At 39.5% G+C, this 17,944-nt stretch overlaps 2 protein-coding genes across 4 annotated transcripts in view; one reads left to right on the plus strand and one right to left on the minus strand.

Moving 5' to 3' along the window:
* si:ch211-243a20.4 overlaps positions 1-3,827 on the minus strand; it is a 15,628-nt gene extending 11,801 nt beyond the window's left edge. The window contains exons 1-2 of the mRNA XM_047365028.1: positions 3,651-3,827; positions 2,007-2,267 (exon numbers count right to left, since the gene is read on the minus strand). Of these exons, the coding sequence (XP_047220984.1) occupies positions 2,007-2,267; positions 3,651-3,744 (355 nt within the window). The 5' untranslated portion in view covers positions 3,745-3,827. The remainder of the gene's footprint in view (positions 1-2,006; positions 2,268-3,650) is intronic.
* A 3,707-nt stretch (positions 3,828-7,534) lies between these two features.
* Positions 7,535-17,944, plus strand: si:ch211-243a20.3 (uncharacterized protein LOC100151507 homolog). Of its 3 annotated transcripts, none has more exons than XM_047364676.1 (4): positions 7,535-7,686; positions 13,390-13,525; positions 13,652-13,781; positions 16,809-17,944. In XM_047364676.1, the coding sequence occupies exons 2-4, from the start codon at positions 13,411-13,413 to the stop codon at positions 17,083-17,085; spliced, it is 522 nt and encodes a 173-aa protein (XP_047220632.1). In that variant the 5' UTR covers positions 7,535-7,686; positions 13,390-13,410; the 3' UTR covers positions 17,086-17,944. The 3 variants fall into 3 exon arrangements, with proteins under 3 accessions (XP_047220632.1, XP_047220633.1, XP_047220631.1); XM_047364677.1 differs by having other exon boundaries at positions 13,395-13,525; XM_047364675.1 differs by having other exon boundaries at positions 7,538-7,686; positions 13,340-13,525.

Here is a 17,944-nt window from a genome sequence, read left to right on the forward strand (position 1 = left end):
CCTATCTCACAAAATTAGCATATTTCATCCGACCAATAAAAGAAAAGTGTTTTTAATACAAAAAACATCAACCTTCAAATAATCATGTACAGTTATGCACTCAATACTTGGTCGGGAATCCTTTGGCCGAAATGACTGCTTCAATGCGGTGTGGCATGGAGGCAATCAGCCTGTGGCACTGCTGAGGTCTTATGGAGGCCCAGGATGCTTCGATAGCGGCCTTTAGCTCATCCAGAGTGTTGGGTCTTGAGTCTCTCAACGTTCTCTTCACAATATCCCACAGATTCTCTATTGGGGTTCAGGTCAGGAGAGTTGGCAGGCCAATTGAGCACAGTGATACCATGGTCAGTAAATCATTTACCAGTGGTTTTGGCACTGTGAGCAGGTGCCAGGTCGTGCTGAAAAATGAAATCTTCATCTCCATAAAGCTTTTCAGCAGATGGAAGCATGAAGTGCTCCAAAATCTCCTGATAGCTAGCTGCATTGACCCTGCCCTTGATAAAACACAGTGGACCAACACCAGCAGCTGACACGGCACCCCAGACCATCACTGACTGTGGGTACTTGACACTGGACTTCTGGCATTTTGGCATTTCCTTCTCGCCAGTCTTCCTCCAGACTCTGGCACCTTGATTTCCGAATGACATGCAGAATTTGCTTTCATCCGAAAAAAGTACTTTGGACCACTGAGCAACAGTCCAGTGCTGCTTCTCTGTAGCCCAGGTCAGGCGCTTCTGCCGCTGTTTCTGGTTCAAAAGTGGCTTGACCTGGGGAATGCGGCACCTGTAACCCATTTCCTGCACACGCCTGTGCACGGTGGCTCTGGATGTTTCTACTCCAGACTCAGTCCACTGCTTCTGCAGGTCCCCCAAGGTCTGGAATCGGCCCTTCTCCACAATCTTCCTCAGGGTCCGGTCACCTCTTCTCGTTGTGCAGCGTTTTCTGCCACACTTTTTCCTTCCCACAGACTTCCCACTGAGGTGCCTTGATACAGCACTCTGGGAACAGCCTATTCGTTCAGAAATGTCTTTCTGTGTCTTACCCTCTTGCTTGAGGGTGTCAATAGTGGCCTTCTGGACAGCAGTCAGGTCGGCAGTCTTACCCATGATTGGGGTTTTGAGTGATGAACCAGGCTGGGAGTTTTAAAGGCCTCAGGAATCTTTTGCAGGTGTTTAGAGTTAACTCGTTGATTCAGATGATTAGGTTCATAGCTCGTTTAGAGACCCTTTTAATGATATGCTAATTTTGTGAGATAGGAATTTTGGGTTTTCATGAGCTGTATGCCAAAATCATCCGTATTAAGACAATAAAAGACCTGAAATATTTCAGTTAGTGTGCAATGAATCTAAAATATATGAATGTTAAATTTTCATCATGACATTATGGCAAATAATTAACTTCATCACAATATGCTAATATTTTGAGAAGGACCTGTACATGTAGGCTGCAAGGTGGGGCATTTGGTAGGACTGTTGCCTTGCAGCAACAAGGTTCTGAGATTGAATCCCAGCCTAGTATTCTGCTGGGAGTGTACCTGATTGTCAGGTTAATTGGTTACTCTAAATTGCCCTTGGATATGTGTGTAAGTTTGTCTGCCCTGTCGGACTTTATGTGGCACTGGACAGGTCCCTTGTCCTGCAATGGACTGGTGACCTGTCCAGGGTGTACCTTGCTTATTGCACATTGACCACAGGACATATGCACCAACCCCCATGCGACCCAGAAAGGATAAGCTAGTGTAGACAATAGATGTATTTTTATGAATTTGCAATAATGGTAGAAAACATTTACTCTGCTTTGTAGGTAAAACCCTTCAGTGCATCTTTCATACTTAGATGTGGCTTGCAATAAAGTCACATTCAGAGGAACTGTGCTGCTCCTGGTTTCACAAAATCAAGCTTCTTCATATACATCTTCATATGGATGACAAAAACCCTCTGAAAGCTGATCTTGTAAAAATTTTAGAATAAGATATGACAAACCCAAGAAATGACATTTGTTCTCACCTGTCACTCGTAGAAACCACTTCACCTCAGCAGTATTATATGTGAATCTGTACATCCCTGAACTGCTCAGGTTCTTCAGGTAGATTTGAATGCGTTGCACTCCTTCTATAGGTTTTATACTGGTACGGTATATTTCTTTTTGAGAAGGGTTGAAGCATAGCAGATCTGCTGGAGTTTGGTTAGTTGGTTTATGGATGCTGACATCAATGCTGAGATCTTCGCCTGAGAAGGCCACAAAAACTGTGCTTTTCAGCTTTATCTCTGCAATTAGGACAAAAATTATTTCTTTATTACTGCTGAATAACGGGCTAGGAGATGGATCTGATGCACTTCTAATTAAAGGGCTTAGTGATTGTTACAGTGCCTTGCAAAATAAACTACATTTTGTCAAGTTACAACCTCAACCTTCATGTGTTTTAATGGGATTTTATGTGATAGACCAACACAAAGTAACATATAATTCAGAAGTGGTTGGAAAATGATGCATGTTTCTGTAAAAGATTCATCAATAAAAAGATGCTTGGTTTGTATAAATATTCAGCCCCCTTGAATGAATACTTTGTAGAACCAAGTTTAGTCGCAAAAACAGCTGCAGATCTTTAGGATTATCTCTCTACCAGCCGAGCAAGTAGAGAATTAATGTTTTGTGCATTCTTTTCCATAAAATAGCTGAAGCTCAGTCAGATCATACAGAGAGCCTTTGTGAACCATCATTTTCAAGTCTTTCTAGGATTGCCCTGTAAATAGCTCTATGCATCTTACCATTGTCTGTGACTAAGTTCCATGTTCCTGCGGAAGAATATCACCCCCATAGCATGGTACTGCCACTGCCATGTTTCACTGTGGGGATGCTGTGTTCATTATGTGTTAAAACTTAGGTATTAATATCCTCTGGCCAGAGAACCTTCTTCTACATGTTTGCTGTGTCCCCTAAATGGCTTGGGATAGATGGCATGCAGCTCTGCTTTATTAATGGAGTGCAGTACTAATACTCGTCAACTGATTACCCTGCCTGAGTGGTGGATCTTTGGAGCTCCTTGGGTGTCTTGGTCTTCATCTTCTTTATGCTATTTGTTTACTATTGTTCTAAAAAACTTCACTGAACAGTATATGTGTACTTATTTATATATTTCCTATATTTATATTTAGATTAAATTAGACATAGGTAGATTATATTTCCTTCAGAATGCTTTCAATTTTTAATTTAGTGTTACTAAAGAGGGCTGAATGGAAATGTATGCCAAGTTTTTCATTTTTATTTTTGAATAATGTTAAAAACAAATAAATTATTTATCTTCCACTACACAAATATGCACTATTTTGTGTTGTTATATCATGTAAAATACCCAAACAGTTGCTCAAAGTTTGTGGTTGAAAAAAAAAAAAAACGAGAAACTGTAGCTAAAAACCACCAAACATGAACTGGTTCCAGCATAACAGATCTATCACTCTATTATAAAAAACCTAACCCTTGAAAGAAATGTTTTCCAGTTTCTGTGACCCAAAAATAAAATAAACTTCAAAATCATTAATTTTGACTAATATGATCCTATACAAATGCATATTTGGTGAGGGAGACACGAACCACTGATGTCTTTTAATGGAATCGCTCATTACAATGAGAAAACAGTTTTATAGTCTTACCTAGAGCGTTCATTCCTGTACATATGGATGGGAAAGATAATAGACATATCCAAGCCAAGATAAGGGAAAGATGGCATAAGTATCGAGCTTCCATGTCAAGGATGTTCACAACCTTTTTCAACAGGTTTTCTCACAATGTCTTTTCTCTCTTTGTGTTGGTGAATAAACAGCAGTAGATTTCTGACAGCAGCAAAACCATTACTTCCTCAAAAATCTTCAGTTTTTTTAGGAAGCTGCCTGAACCAGACATTAAAGGGCCAGAACACAAACTTAATGACTCTTTCTATCTCTGATAGATTACATAAACTCGAAGGCCCAATTCCTAACATGACCTGCTCTGTGTTGTGGTCAGAAAGACAACGAAAAGCATCTTCTGGAGGTGAAGTGTGGTGTTGGCTTTCAACCACAGTGGGACAGTGGTGGACAAATAACTCTGAGTAGGTTACTTTTGTGGGAATCGTTTCTGTGTGTGAAATTGAGATTTAACTTGTATTAAAATGAACCAGGCTCCTTCATTTTCTGATAAGGTTTGGAAAATAAAGAGCAGCCGGTATTTTTGTTATCCAAGCTCATTTGTTGGTCTCGTTCTCCTTCTGCCCTAACTCCTCCTTTTCCTCCCCTCTGCTTGACTTTTGCACCACATTTCTCACAGTCGGCCAACTCTGACCTCACCTCTGCTGCAGCACGGAAACAGACACATGAGCTAGAAAACATCTGGATGCCAGGAAAACATTTTTTTTTCATGTAATCTATCCTTTCTTACACTCCTTATCTCTCCTCCTTTATGGCGAGAAAACAATATAGTTCTCTTTTTAAATGAAAACACGGATAAATAAATGAAGACATATGCTGGATTTTACAAATTATTGACAACATTTATACAATGGATTTTATATACAACCTGGTTTAAAAAAGGGTTTTTGTTTTGTAAAAAATGAGACTATGATAAATCATTTCAAAACATTTCTCAGCTTTAATGTGAAATTTATTTTGTGTGTGTGTGTGTTAGCGGGTAAAATGTAAAAAATAAGAATAAAAAGCTGTATTAACTTGGTAAATGTGCGAACCTTTAAACTGGTACGTTGTTGAATCAACTTTTGATTCAGTTTTAACATTCAGACCACATCTTGGATCTTGACCATATTTGCTCACTGGTGCAAAGTTCTCTAAAGCTATCAGACAGTGAGGACATCTATTGTCCACAGCCCTCTTCAGGTGACCCCACAGATTTGCTGTCAAGTGTAGTTCTGAACTGTGGCTGGGCCTTCCCAGTGCTTCTCTTTTCTTCTGGTGAACCATTGTTACACTGATGCAGATGTTTCCTTGAACTCACTGCGATGCTGTAAGATGAATTGGCCCTTTCTATTCAGCTTTCTAGGTGATTTAGGGTGTAAACTGATTTGTATTTGGAAATACTCAGACGTTCATCCACTTTGATAAAAAGAATTAGTTTTAACTAAAGAAAAGTAACTCCAGAACATGATGCTGCCACCACCATGCTTCACTGGGGGAATGGAGTTTCTTGCTGATGTTCTGTGATGTTTGCACGAAACATATGTTTAGGAATTGAGGAGTGAAAGTTTCCGTCTGGTATGATTAGACCATAACACACTCTACCACAGGGTTGGAGAATTTTAGCCAGGCTTGGTATTATTAGAAAGAAAATTATTCTGTTTTGCAACCCTACTTCATAGACCAAACAAATTGAGGAACACTGCTGATTGTGGAAGTTTGTCCAAATTGTTTGCTTTTTATCGTGCATTTATTGTGGCTTCCTTTTCATGTCTGAAAGTGTTCGTGTACAAAAGGTGAGTGTGTCAAATGGCATGTTTTACTTGGTCTATATTCTAAATTTCACTGCATACAGTACATACAATAATAGTAACGTCACTCCGTTTATTCATTTATTAAAAATTGTAAAAACTAAAGGAGTAAAAAATGTAAAAACTAAAGGAGAAAAGCTTGTTGTATAAGTAACCCAGACTTATATACTACCAAAAGCAATTTATCTGCTGACTTAAACAAGAAAATAAAACTTGCTTCACATCTTACTCAAAGTTTCTGTATGTTGTACATAAACACTTTTGGCAGCGTGTCACAGGGAAATACTACCGGTAAAGCTTCTTGCAGTTTAAGCACTTTAGGTGAGTTTTCTTACCTCAAGTGTGGAAAAACACACAACTGACCCTGCCATCTATTTAAATGAAAATGGAAAAACCAACTACACCCCATAATTTAATAGCTCCTACAATCACTTATAGCAGTAATAAAAGGCTGACGTCTGTTTGACTCGGTCATCATAACATCTTCTTTTCTTTTTCAGCTATTCTGCTCTATATTTTCTGCTGTGTTTGCGATTATTGTCCAGTTGATGACCCCAGTTTGGATCAAGCTTTAACCGTCGAACATGTAGCCTTACACTGAACGCTATAATCCCCTGGTACGCAGAGGACTCGATAGTCAACTCTGATTATAAAATTAGCAGAGCAGATCCTGTCGTTGCAAAACCAGCCCAATCCATCTAACTCTCCTCCACCATGATGACAGATGATCTGACGTGTTTGTGCTGATATGTTGTGTTTGATTTTCTCCCAGATGTCTTCACTTTACTATCTGAAGGACAATGTTCCAGAAGTGTTGTGGTTTCTCAGATACAGCTTTGCAAAGTCTTGTTCTCCTGTCGTTGTTCAGAGAGAGGAGACTCTTTCCTTCAACCTTTCCACCATGCCATACTTGTTCACCTAATTCCTAATTGTACTGTTTTAAACTGCAACATTTAACATGATGCCTGAGGGCTGGAGCATCTAAGGGCGTCACAGCCTGATTTTGAGGTGAATTTCGTGGGACCTTGTATCCCAGGACGAATGACAATGATCTAAAATGTTTTCCACTTGTAAAAAAAGTAAAACTCAGTGAAGAGTGATGAATTTTGACCTTTCCCAGATTGATGTGCAGCAACTGTTGTTCCTCTGAGGTCCCTGCTGATGTCTGTCCTCCTTAGTATTATGTTAACGCACACCTGTGCGCTCCAAGACCAGCAGGCTCCCAACACCTGGCTTTTATAGACAGCTTTATAAATAAAGCACATGGCCTCTACTTTCCCTTTTACATCCTGAGTAAGCAGCAAGACTATACTTCCTTTAACATACACTGCTTATCAACTGTGGCTGTTTTTTTCCCTACATTATGACATATTTGAACCATTTGTACATTTTCGACCTGAGGTTATATTTAAATCATTTTATCACCTAATAACCACTAAATCATGTTACGATAATCTCATACATAAAACTCATGAAGTGTATTTTTTCACATGACTGTATTTGTGTAACATTGGTTTCGCAGTTAATAAAAGGTTTGAAAAATGTCAGCCTGCATTGTTTTATATTCTGTGTTGAATTAAGCTGACTGATATTTAGAGTTTAAATGTTACTATTTCCCTTTTGGGCAATAAAACAGCAAATACAAATTCACAAAATATCCATAAACTGGAGAAATTATATTAAAATCCTCCCAGCTATAGAAAAACTACTGCCAGTAGCACCTATTTACCTCAAGAGAGCTAAGATAAATAAATAAAGATCAGAATTGTAACCCGTGCTTTTTAATACCTTTATTAGTTCAGAAATCTCATGCTGTTGTACAGCAAAATAAAGCCTCATGTTGCAACTGTAAGTGAAACAGGTGACAAATACAAGGAAAGAAATATGTGAGGCAAACCAGGAGACCTGTCAGAATAATGGGGATATGCAACACATCTGGCAGCAGCTGGAATACAGTGTGTGTGTGTGTGTGTGTGTGTGTGTGGGTGTGTGAGAGTGGAAGAGTCAGAGATGGGCGTGTACTGGGTCTAAAGATATCACAACTCTCAAAGCCACTACAGATACAGACTTACTTCAAGGTGTACTCAGACAAACAGCGCTGCCTTCATATCACCCCTGTGAGCCGAGGGAGAATTGAGCATCAGAGTGGATCCCAGGTTCCTTACTGACAGAGTGGAGTTAGTCTTACAGTCACCTCATCATCGCTTACAACTGTGAGTATTTCATTATTTTTCCAGAACCGCTTCCAGAGTTTCCCTGACTGTTACATACGGTTTAAAAAACTTCTAATTTCACAACCATTTTAACCACTGCAGTGGAAGGTAAGGTGCTTTGCCACTGTTTTAGTGTGTGCTTGTGTTGTTTTAGCAGATTTTAAATGCTCCAGATCTGATGGAAACATGTTTAATAGAAAAATAATAAGTCAGAGGTTTACTGTTGTTTTTGCTAGAACCACAGTATAGATTAAAACTATTTTGCTATTAGTTGTCCTCTTGCTGAGTTGCCTATCAGTAACTTGTCCTGTTTTTCACACAGACATGGACTAAAGGAGGTTTTTTTCACCAGATTTGAGCAGAACAGCAAAACAGACTAATTATTTATACAATAGGAGCCTAATTATGAAATTTGATTCCACTAATTGGAGACATAAAAATGTTGATTTAATTTGATCTAAGCCAAGTCTCAAAAGCATCTTTTGTGTTTTATTGTGTTTGACCCTCAACATCCTTTTCTGCCTCTCTCATTTGCAGCAGCTTTTAAAAAGTTACCACATGTTTCAGGTACAGCCCCCTGACAGTCTCTAAATTGGATTTATGTGTGGACTTTGACCAGGTCACACATGAGAATGCTTTGATCTAAATCATTTCATTGAAGCTGTGGCTGTTTCTCAAGTCGTTTGCACTCTCTAACAGTTTTTTCTTCCAGGATTATCCTGTTTTTACCTCTGTCTGTCTTTCCATTAACTGTGACTGGGGTGACAGTGGCTCAGTTGGTAGGGGTTTGTCTTGTAACTGGTGGGTTGCCGGTTCAAACTCCCGCTCTGTCCGTACCAGTTATTGTGGCCTTTTTATCTTTGGATAAAAGCATTATATAAGTGCAGGCCATTTTTGTGTCCCATTGAGGAAAAGCACCCCCACATCATGATGCTTCCACTACCTTGTTTTACTATGTTCTATTTTGGTCTGCATCTGTGCCAGATTTCTCGAGTGTATAAAATAAACGTTTTCCTGGCAACAGATTCTACCATCTAAGCTGTGGATCTCTACAGCTCCTTTATAGTCACCATTGGCCTTTTAGATGTTCTCCTTGTCTGGCCAATCAGATTAGATGGATGGCCATTTATTGGTAGGTTTTTTATATTCGTTCAATTTTCAGATGGTGAATTGGACGGTCCTCTGTGAGATGTTCAAAGCTTGCGATACTGTTTTATAACCTAAACCTTCTTAAACACAACGTTCTCCCTCACCTGCCTGCTGTGTTCCTTAGTCCTCATGATGCTGTTCGTTCTCTAATGTTCTTTAACAGACGTCTCAGACCTTTCACAAAACAGCTCGAATTATATTGAGAATCACAGGTGGACTCTATTTACTATTAAAGTGATTTCTAAAGGCAAATGGTTGCACTGGATTTTATTTAGGGGTATCAGTAAAGGGGCCTGAATACACATGCACTCTTCACTTTTCAGATATTTATTTTTTTAAGATTTGAAAGCAATGCATTATTTCACTTCCACTTCAAACTTTTGTGCCACTTGCTGAAGGTCTATCACATTAAACCCAAATAAAATACATTAATGTTCACGTTTATAATGGCACAAAATATGGAAAGGTTTTAGGGTTCATGATAACTTTTGCAAGGCACTGTGGTTTTATGTCTGCACTTCAAGATTTTTAGCACAACAATTAAGTTGAAGTTGGCTACTTTGCAAATCACAAGTTAAATGAGGAAACATGTTACATTTTCTTGGACCAAGGTGACCTCTACGCCTTACATCAGTTCCACATTTTTGGATCCTCATCAAACCTTAAGCAGATGATCAAATGCCAAACAAACTTGTCTGCCAAATATAACAACAGTGAAGCTGCCAAATAGAAGTTAAATCGAGAATAGAATTTAAAATTCTCCTCCTCACATATAAAGCCCTTAATGATTTAGCTCCATCATACATCAGAGATCTGATTGTTCCATATTTTCCTAACAGAGCACTTTGTTCTCAGACTGCAGGTTTACTGATGGTTCCTAGAGTCTCTAGAAGTAGAATGGGAGGCAGATCTTTTAGTTATCAGGCTCCTCTCCTGTGGAACCAGCTCCCAGTTTTGGTCCGTGAGGCAGACACCCTGTCTACTTTTAAGGCTAGGCTTAAAACTTTCCTTTTTGATAAAGCTTATAGTTAGAGTGGTTTAGATTATCCTGAGCTATCTCCCTTATTTTTTACCTCCGTCTTCTTCCCTCCCTGTTGGATGGAGTAAGGGGGAGTCAGGTTTAGCCTAAACCGGCTCACTTAAAGTCTTAGGCTGCTGGGGGACATAATGACCACTTTCACCCTCTTCGCTACATTCTCACACTACTCTCCAATTTTGCATTATTTGCTGTTATTTCAGCTTTTAACATTATGTTCTCTCTTTTCTCTTCCTAGAAGCTACACCTGGCCTGGCTCTGTGTCTACCTGTGACACCTTTCTGGAGAAGGGCATCGTCCGAGCTTCTGCTGGCAACAACTTAATGCTCACCCTCTACCAATGATCCACATAGCCCTGTCTTTTAGTGTTTAACCCTTTCTCTCTCCTAGACATGGAAATTGACTGAGCTTTTACTGTAACTAATTGTATGTGCTCTCTTTCATACTCTAACCTTGAAAACTGGCTCAGAGTTTATCTGTTCTTTCTTTCTAGGTGAAACGACTAAAGGAGCTACATCCATTAACATTTACTTTTCCTTCTAATAGAAAGGACTCCTGGATCAGTGCTTCTTTGTTCTCTTTGTGTCTCTGCTCTGTTCTCTCAAACCCCCAGTCGGTCGTGGCAGATGGCCGCTCACACTGAGCCTGGTTCTGCTGGAGATTTCTTCCTGTTAAAAGGGAGTTTTTCCTCTCCACTGTCACTACATGCATGCTCAGTATGAGGGATTGCTTCAAAGTCAACGCCAGTGACTGTCCACTGTCTCTACATGCTCATCCAGGAGGAGGGAATGCTGCAAGTCACTGACTGGATGCAATCTGCTGGGTTTCCTTAGACAGAAAAACTTTTTATCCAATTTGAATAAATAACTGAATCTGACTGCACTGTTCAATGGTTGCGATTAATTGGAATGGATGTACCTGAGTTTTGTGAAGTGCCTTGAGATGACATGTGTTGTGAATTGGCGCTATATAAATAAACTGAATTGAATTGAATTGAATTAGAAGAAACAAACAAAGTATATCCCAGAAACATGTGAACCTTTAGTTGGTGAATAAATTCAGGAGTCTGTAAAACAAAACTTTCATTTAACTCTAAAACTGCCAGGTCACTATTCCTGGGTCAGATATGAACCAATCCAACCCAGGGTTGGTTTAATATAATCGCAATGGGCTACAGGTATGACCCCTGACCCTTTCAACAAAAAAGACAAGCATACAGGGTTTGACTGATGTCAAATGTTAATCACTCACAATCATAGTGGCACACCCCTGACAGTGGTAAGCTCAATCATCCTCAATCCCTTGCTACACAGGTTTAAGTCTTAAGTTTCATATATATATATATATATATATATATATATATATATATATATATATATATATATACACACTGCTCAAACAAATAAAGGGAACACTCAAATAACACATCCTAGATCTGAATGAATGAAATATTCTCATTGAATTCTTTGTTCTGTACAAAGTTGAATGTACTGACAACAAAATCACACAAAAATCATCAATGGAAATCAAATTTATTGACCAATAGAGACCTGGATTTGGAGTCACACACAAAATTAAAGTGGAAAAACACACTAGAGGCTGATCCAAATTTGATGTAATGTCCTTAAAACAAGTCAAAATGAGGCTCAGTATTGTGTGTGGCCTCCACGTGACTGTATGACCTCCCTACAACGCCTGGACATGCTCCTGATGAGACGGTGGATGAGACGGTGGATGGTCTCCTGAGGGATCTCCTCCCAGACCTCGACTAAAGCATCCGCCAACTCCTGGACAGTTTGTGGTGCAACGTGACATTGGTGGATGGAGCGAGACATGATGTCCAAGATGTGCTCAATCGGATTCAGGTCTGGGGAACAGGCGGGCCAGTCCATAGCTTCAATGTCTTCATCTTGCAGGAACTGCTGACACACTCCAGCCACATGAGGTCTAGCATTGTCCTGCATTAGGAGGAACCCAGGGCCAACCACACCAACATATGGTCTCACAAGGGGTCTGAAGATCTCATCTCGGTACCTAATGGCAGTCAGGCTACCGTGGCCGTGTGGCCCTCCAAAGAAATGCCACCCCACACCATTACTGACCACTGCTTTCATCTGTGAAGAGCACAGGGCACCAGTGGCAAATTTGCCAATCCTGGTGTTCTCTGGCAAATACCAAGCGTCCTGCATGGTGTTGGGCTGTGAGCACAACCCCCATTTGTGGACGTCGGGCCCTCATACCATCCTCATGGAGTCGATTTCTAAACATTTCTGCAGACACATGCACATTTGTGGCCTGCTGGAGGTCATTTTGCAGGGCTCTGGCAGTGCTCCTACGGTTCCTCCTTGCACTAAGGCGGAAGTAGCGGTCCTGCTGCTGGGTTGTTGCCCTCCTACGGCCTCCTCCATGTCTCCTGGTGTACTGGCCTGTCTCCTGGTAGCGCCATCAGTTCTCTGGACACTACGCTGACAGACACAGCAAACCTTCTTGCCACAGCTTGCATTGATGTGCCATCCTGGATGAGCTGCACTACCTGAGCCACTTGTGTGGGTTGTAGAGTCCGTCTCATGCTACCACGAGTGTGAAAGCACCACCAACATTCAAAAGTGACCAAAACATCAGCCAGAAAGTATAGGTACTGAGAAGTGGTCTGTGGTCCCCACCTGCAGAACCACTCCTTTATTGAGTGTGTCTTGCTAATCACCAAAGATTTCCCCCTGTTGTCTATTCCATTTGAACAACATCATGTGAAACTGATTGTTAATCAGTGTTGCTTCCTCAGTGGACAGTTTGATTTCACAGAAGTTTGATTTACTTGGAGTTATATTGTGTTGTTTAAGTGTTCCCTTTATTTTTTTGAGCAGTGTATATATGAAATAGTCTTTGATTAGGAAGAATCTACAAATCTCATTCCAATTCCAATGCTGCGGGGTGAGCCGTAGTGCTCATGTAAATAAACTCTATTAGTGACACATATGACTGGAGACGTTTGAAATCTGTTTCTGCAAACTACATTAAGCAGGAAGGGCAGGCCTTTGTAGGCGAGATTATGTCAGTAGCTCTTTTTATGAAAAGAGAAAGAGAAAAAATACAAACAGTAATGAGTGCAAAATATTATAAATGTACCTAAAATGGAATGATCAGCTTGCTTCAGTCTCAAAAGTGAACGTTAGAGGAATCTCACTTTTTAATATGGTAGGGCAAACTAGCACACTATAGATGTGAGGCACACTAGGGTAGATATGGTGCTATCTATGGTTTGCTATTTGAATAAAGTTTAATGTTTCCCTATAAAAGGTTTTATGGGATATTTCTACCATCTCATTCCTTCATTTATGTCAATACTTACAGTAACAGCAGTACTTGAGTCTCATGCATGAAAGACCTATGATTTCATTATTTTCCCTCCAATAAGTTGTTTTTCTTTATTAGTTTTATGCAATAAAAGTTACAGTTTCTTTTTTTCAGCAAAGGGCCACATGAAGCTTTGTCCTCTCTTTGCATCCGTCTTTTCAAAGGACAGCTTTTATCTACTGGTTATGGCCCTTCTCCCTGTGTTGATGGTTTTGATGGTGGTTGCCGCAGCAACAGGGGCCCATGCAGGCAGTGACGAGAATGAGCTGGATTACGGGTACTGGAACTACAGAGAAGGAGGTATAAATTTATGACTTTCAGAGTCTGTAAATCACAGAGCAGCTGAATGAAATGCAGATGAACTATTAAATAAAGTCAGACACCTCGTTTGAATGGAAGCAGTATGGTGTCACGCTCTGGTTTCAGCTGACAGAGTTAACGTGGCCTCGGTGCGCAGTGTGACCAGAGTTTTGGACGCCTGGGGAAAACACATCTTCAGGGAGATAAAGACTTTACTGCACTCCCAGCCCAGCACTCTGCTGCCTGACGTCTCAAGGTAAGTTTACCTCAAGAAAGTTTTCAAAGGGGAAGGCCAAACAGAGTTTTAAGAGGTTTAGAGTGCTATTATCATATATATTGAAAATCAAATTAGAAGTCTTGGCTCAGATTCTGGACTTTGACTAAACATTTCTATCTATTTATGTCAACATTTGTGTTGTAGCTCTGGTGGTATGGTATGATCAGAACTATGGTCCTGATGGAAGCTGAACCTTTGACCCAGTAATCAAGTTCTTCCATCCTTTCAACGGTTTTTTTTAAACTAATAAAAGCTGTAGAAATAATCTGCTGATCCATGTAGGGCAGCTCATAATCTCCAGACTTCTAAGGTGCTTTTAATAACTCAACTCTGGCTTTTGAATTAAATAAAGCTTGATATCCTAACTATTCTTATCTATTTTTGCATTATTTTTATTTCTTTTTAAACTAATAAATTGCTTTATTCTTGTTCTCTGTGTGCTTTTTCTTTTCAACTACTGTCAATTATTTTATTGCGCTTTCTATGCAGTACGTTGGTGCAACTTGTTTGTTGTAAAGTGGTATATAAATAAAGTTGACATTGACATTATAACCTGTCCATGCTACATTCTCCCTGAACTGACTGCTGTGCTCCTAGGTCGTTTTTCCACTATTGTTGTCTTGGTTTTTTTTTTTTTGTTTGCTGCTCTAGTGTCCTTTATTCTTATTTATTTTTAAAAAAATATGCAGATAGGAAGTGGGGTGGAGACAGCAGGAAGACATGCAGCATTGGGGTCTGAGGCCTCCGTAACTGAGTCGCATGCTCTACCACTACACCACGTCACAGGTCCCACTGATTCTCTCTCTTAAAACTTTGAGAACCTTTACAGGACAGATAGATTTATACTGAGATGAAGTTAAACACGTGTGGACATGCTGTGCAGGGGCATGACTTTTATTTGTAAAATCTGTTGATAATCATTTAGCATTGACCTTCTATTACAAAATGATGTACTATTTTGTGTTGATTTATCACTAAAACCCCAGTCAAATAAAAAAATAATGTCCGTGGTTGTAATGAGACGAACTGTGAAACAGCTGAAATATTATGAATACTTTTGCAGGGCACAGTATGGGATTTAATCACCCTCTGATTCAGATTCCCAACTTAGAATTAATCTCAATGATTGAGAATATGCCCGGGTAAATACCAGCTATAATGGTGGTCTCCGGTCACCTGGCTCCAACACACTACACATGTTACATTTTGCCCTCAGTATTTAGCTTCCTACATCACACGCAGGCAAAATATAGAACAAGCAGCAAAAGATAAATCAGTGAATAAAAACAATCATTTTGTTACTTATGTTGATGTGACTCAAAATGTCCAAATTCTAAATTAAACACATTTGGAAATATAAATCTAAGTTCCTTCTCCAAGTTTGGAGAAGTTAGTTTCTGCCGATGCATAAAGAAAGGAAGTAAAAAACACTCAAGTCGTCTTGTCTCGAGGAAGGATTGCTGTTTAAACAAAGAGATATTTTCCAACAGAGCTTGATAACTACTATAAATGTATTATATCTACTTTAAAGATGCCATCTTTAAAAATGAAATGTGAAGAGGAACAAAAACAAGGAATAGGCTCCCTAGGTTCTCACCTGAGTTTAATGGCATTTCCCCCCAATTTATTATGTCGCCCACAATTGCTTCCAGCGTGCAGTTTTTGCTACATTTCTTTGTATTTGAGGGATTGAGCATGTTTGATAATCAGATTTACCAACCAAATATTTATATCACATGTCAATTTCTCCTCTAAATATGCCTCCAAATTGATATTACCTACTGAAGCCAGTTTTTGTCTCCCAAGCTGTCAGATATAGTTCACTCCACCACAGATGTATCAAACGTATTCATAAAGAAAAACAATTACTAGATTAACCTGCACTAGGGTACTAAAGATATTGGGTATAAAATAATAAAGTTACATGAGAGTAAAGCACACAAAAGTGTTTTTCAGAATGATGCAGGGACACACATCAGGCAAGCAAAGGTCTAGATTAAGAGGATAATTGAGCTAGTAAAAAGGAACTTCATTCTTTCTGCCTGATGTCAGGGAAAATGTGAATTGGTGCTCAAATAACGTTCTTTAAATATCATTTAAATAAAAATATTAATCTAGATCCCCCTAAAAACATCCTAAACACCATCTGTGTATGCACCAGCCTGACTTTGACTTAAATGTAGCAAGACAGAGCCAAACTCTATTGCACATTGAGTCTAGATCTGTCACCCAGTGTCATCATTTAGGGCATTCTGTGCTGAAAAACACAACAACCAAGGTCCCGAACAGTTTGGCAGCTGAACAAGCAAAAAAAACAAATAATAAAATAATTTCACTTTCTTACAGTGACTGCAAGTTCCAAATGTTTACAGAGTCTTGTTGAAAGAAGGTGATGCATTGCAGACATAAAGCTGCCTCCAGCTCAGGATGTTTTAAAATGTGAGGCTTCGATTTAATTTAAAATGAGCAGATATTTTCCCAAGAAAGAAACACTCCATGTTTTTAAATATTTGTTGAGTTCTGTGCTATTTTACACCTCAGGCCAAATTCATTTGACTGTATTTTCTTAATGATGTTAATTAAGAAAAGGCTTTTAGGTGGCAACATTACGTACAGTACAGTAAGTGTCTTGTGAAGGTATCAATTCCCAATTCCCATCTTTTTTTTTGTATTTTGCTTCCATGGACCCACACTTGTGTTTTCCGCAGGTTATTCCGATTGAATCATTCCATGTTTTTCTTTGAACTTTTGCTTCTTTGAACTCATTTTCGGCCCAACACCTGACCATTTTCAGAAGAATCTTTTTTAAACTCTGACTTGTAAATCATTCATATTTAAAACTCTCCTGAACTCAGGGGATGACCTGGAAAAAAAATAGAAAATAATAAAATAAAGCAATGGAATAAAAATGCCAGTAGCAGGTAATATTTATCTGTAGGCCAAGTTCTCCTTGGCCGTGAAGATGCTTGTATGTGTGACAATGCACCTCCTTTACTCTTCCTGCAGGGTGCGCCCTCTGTCCGAGTCTCTTAATGATCTCTTTAGGGAAGTCTCCCTGCTGCGACACCGTATCACCGAGCTTTCGCATCGCCTAGCAACGCTGGAGCCCTACCTCCGTCGCCACGGCTACCGCGGGGATGATATGGAAGAGGCGAGAGGCAAGAGGGCTCAGGGTCTTCATGGGGTGGCCACCGCTGAGGGCATAGAGAGGGCGAGGGGGAGCCGGGTGGTGAGGAGGAGACGGGTGAGGGTCCTCAAGAACCAGGGTGCTAGTTCAGGCTGAAGGCCAGAGGACTGGACCGAGGGAGGGTGGGAAGATCACAGAAAGTTATATATAGTTACTGAGGGAACTGTGGAGTCTTTGTATGTGAAATGATGTACATAGACTCATATGCAACGCAGAAATGCTGAATTTTGATTGTGTGACTCGACAAACGCATCACTCAGAAGTGATACTCTGTATGTATTAGTCTATAGGCCATAACACTTTACTTCTGTTCCCAAAACCAGTCTGCTTTACTCCAGTCAGTTCCAGGGGCCGGCTCAGAGTCTGCTGCATCTTCTCTAAGCTTGTGTTATTTTTACTAGGTTGTTTATACACTAATTTGATCAAAACAAACATTTAATTTCACTACTGAAGGACACTGAGGACATTTGGTAACTAGAATACAACAAGATCAATAAGTTAGACCTACTGTTGTAAGAAAATCTGTATCGTTTTTGTCCTGTGGTTGCCAGAGGGATGCAGGACATCTGCTTACCTGCTGGTGTGATTCTTTAACTTTTAAACTGGTTCAAATCTCTAAAACCTGCTCTTAACAGGTTTGTTTCTTTAAAAAAGTATTTTTTTTAGAGTTTTATCTTTAATATGTTATGTATGTTGTCCTGTTTAACATTGTTGCATGATAAAATGAAGTGATTTAATAGGTGGATACCATCAAATAGCCTCTGTCCTGTTTGTTTTACTGAGACAACAAAGATATTATGAAAATTGGAATTCTGTTACAGAGTATTCACTGAAATCAAACAAATTCAATGTATTCATTTTATTTCGACTTGTGGTTTTTCTACAAATATAAAAGGTGGATTAAATAAACCAATCAAAAGACTTAAAATTAAATAATATGATGGGAATTTTGTAA

The sequence above is a fragment of the Girardinichthys multiradiatus genome, chromosome 5 (genome assembly GCF_021462225.1).
Source record: "Girardinichthys multiradiatus isolate DD_20200921_A chromosome 5, DD_fGirMul_XY1, whole genome shotgun sequence".
NCBI classification, from domain to species: Eukaryota; Metazoa; Chordata; class Actinopteri; order Cyprinodontiformes; family Goodeidae; genus Girardinichthys; species Girardinichthys multiradiatus.

Excerpts from the sequence above, each read along its gene's own strand:
- si:ch211-243a20.3 (XM_047364675.1), top strand. The coding sequence starts at position 13,351 with ATGAAGCTTTGTCCTCTCTTTGCATCCGTCTTTTCAAAGGACAGCTTT. Across the intron at positions 13,526-13,651 it reads CTGGAACTACAGAGAAGGAG|CTGACAGAGTTAACGTGGCC; the intron begins GTATAAATTTAT and ends CTCTGGTTTCAG. Across the intron at positions 13,782-16,808 it reads CTGCTGCCTGACGTCTCAAG|GGTGCGCCCTCTGTCCGAGT; the intron begins GTAAGTTTACCT and ends CTCTTCCTGCAG.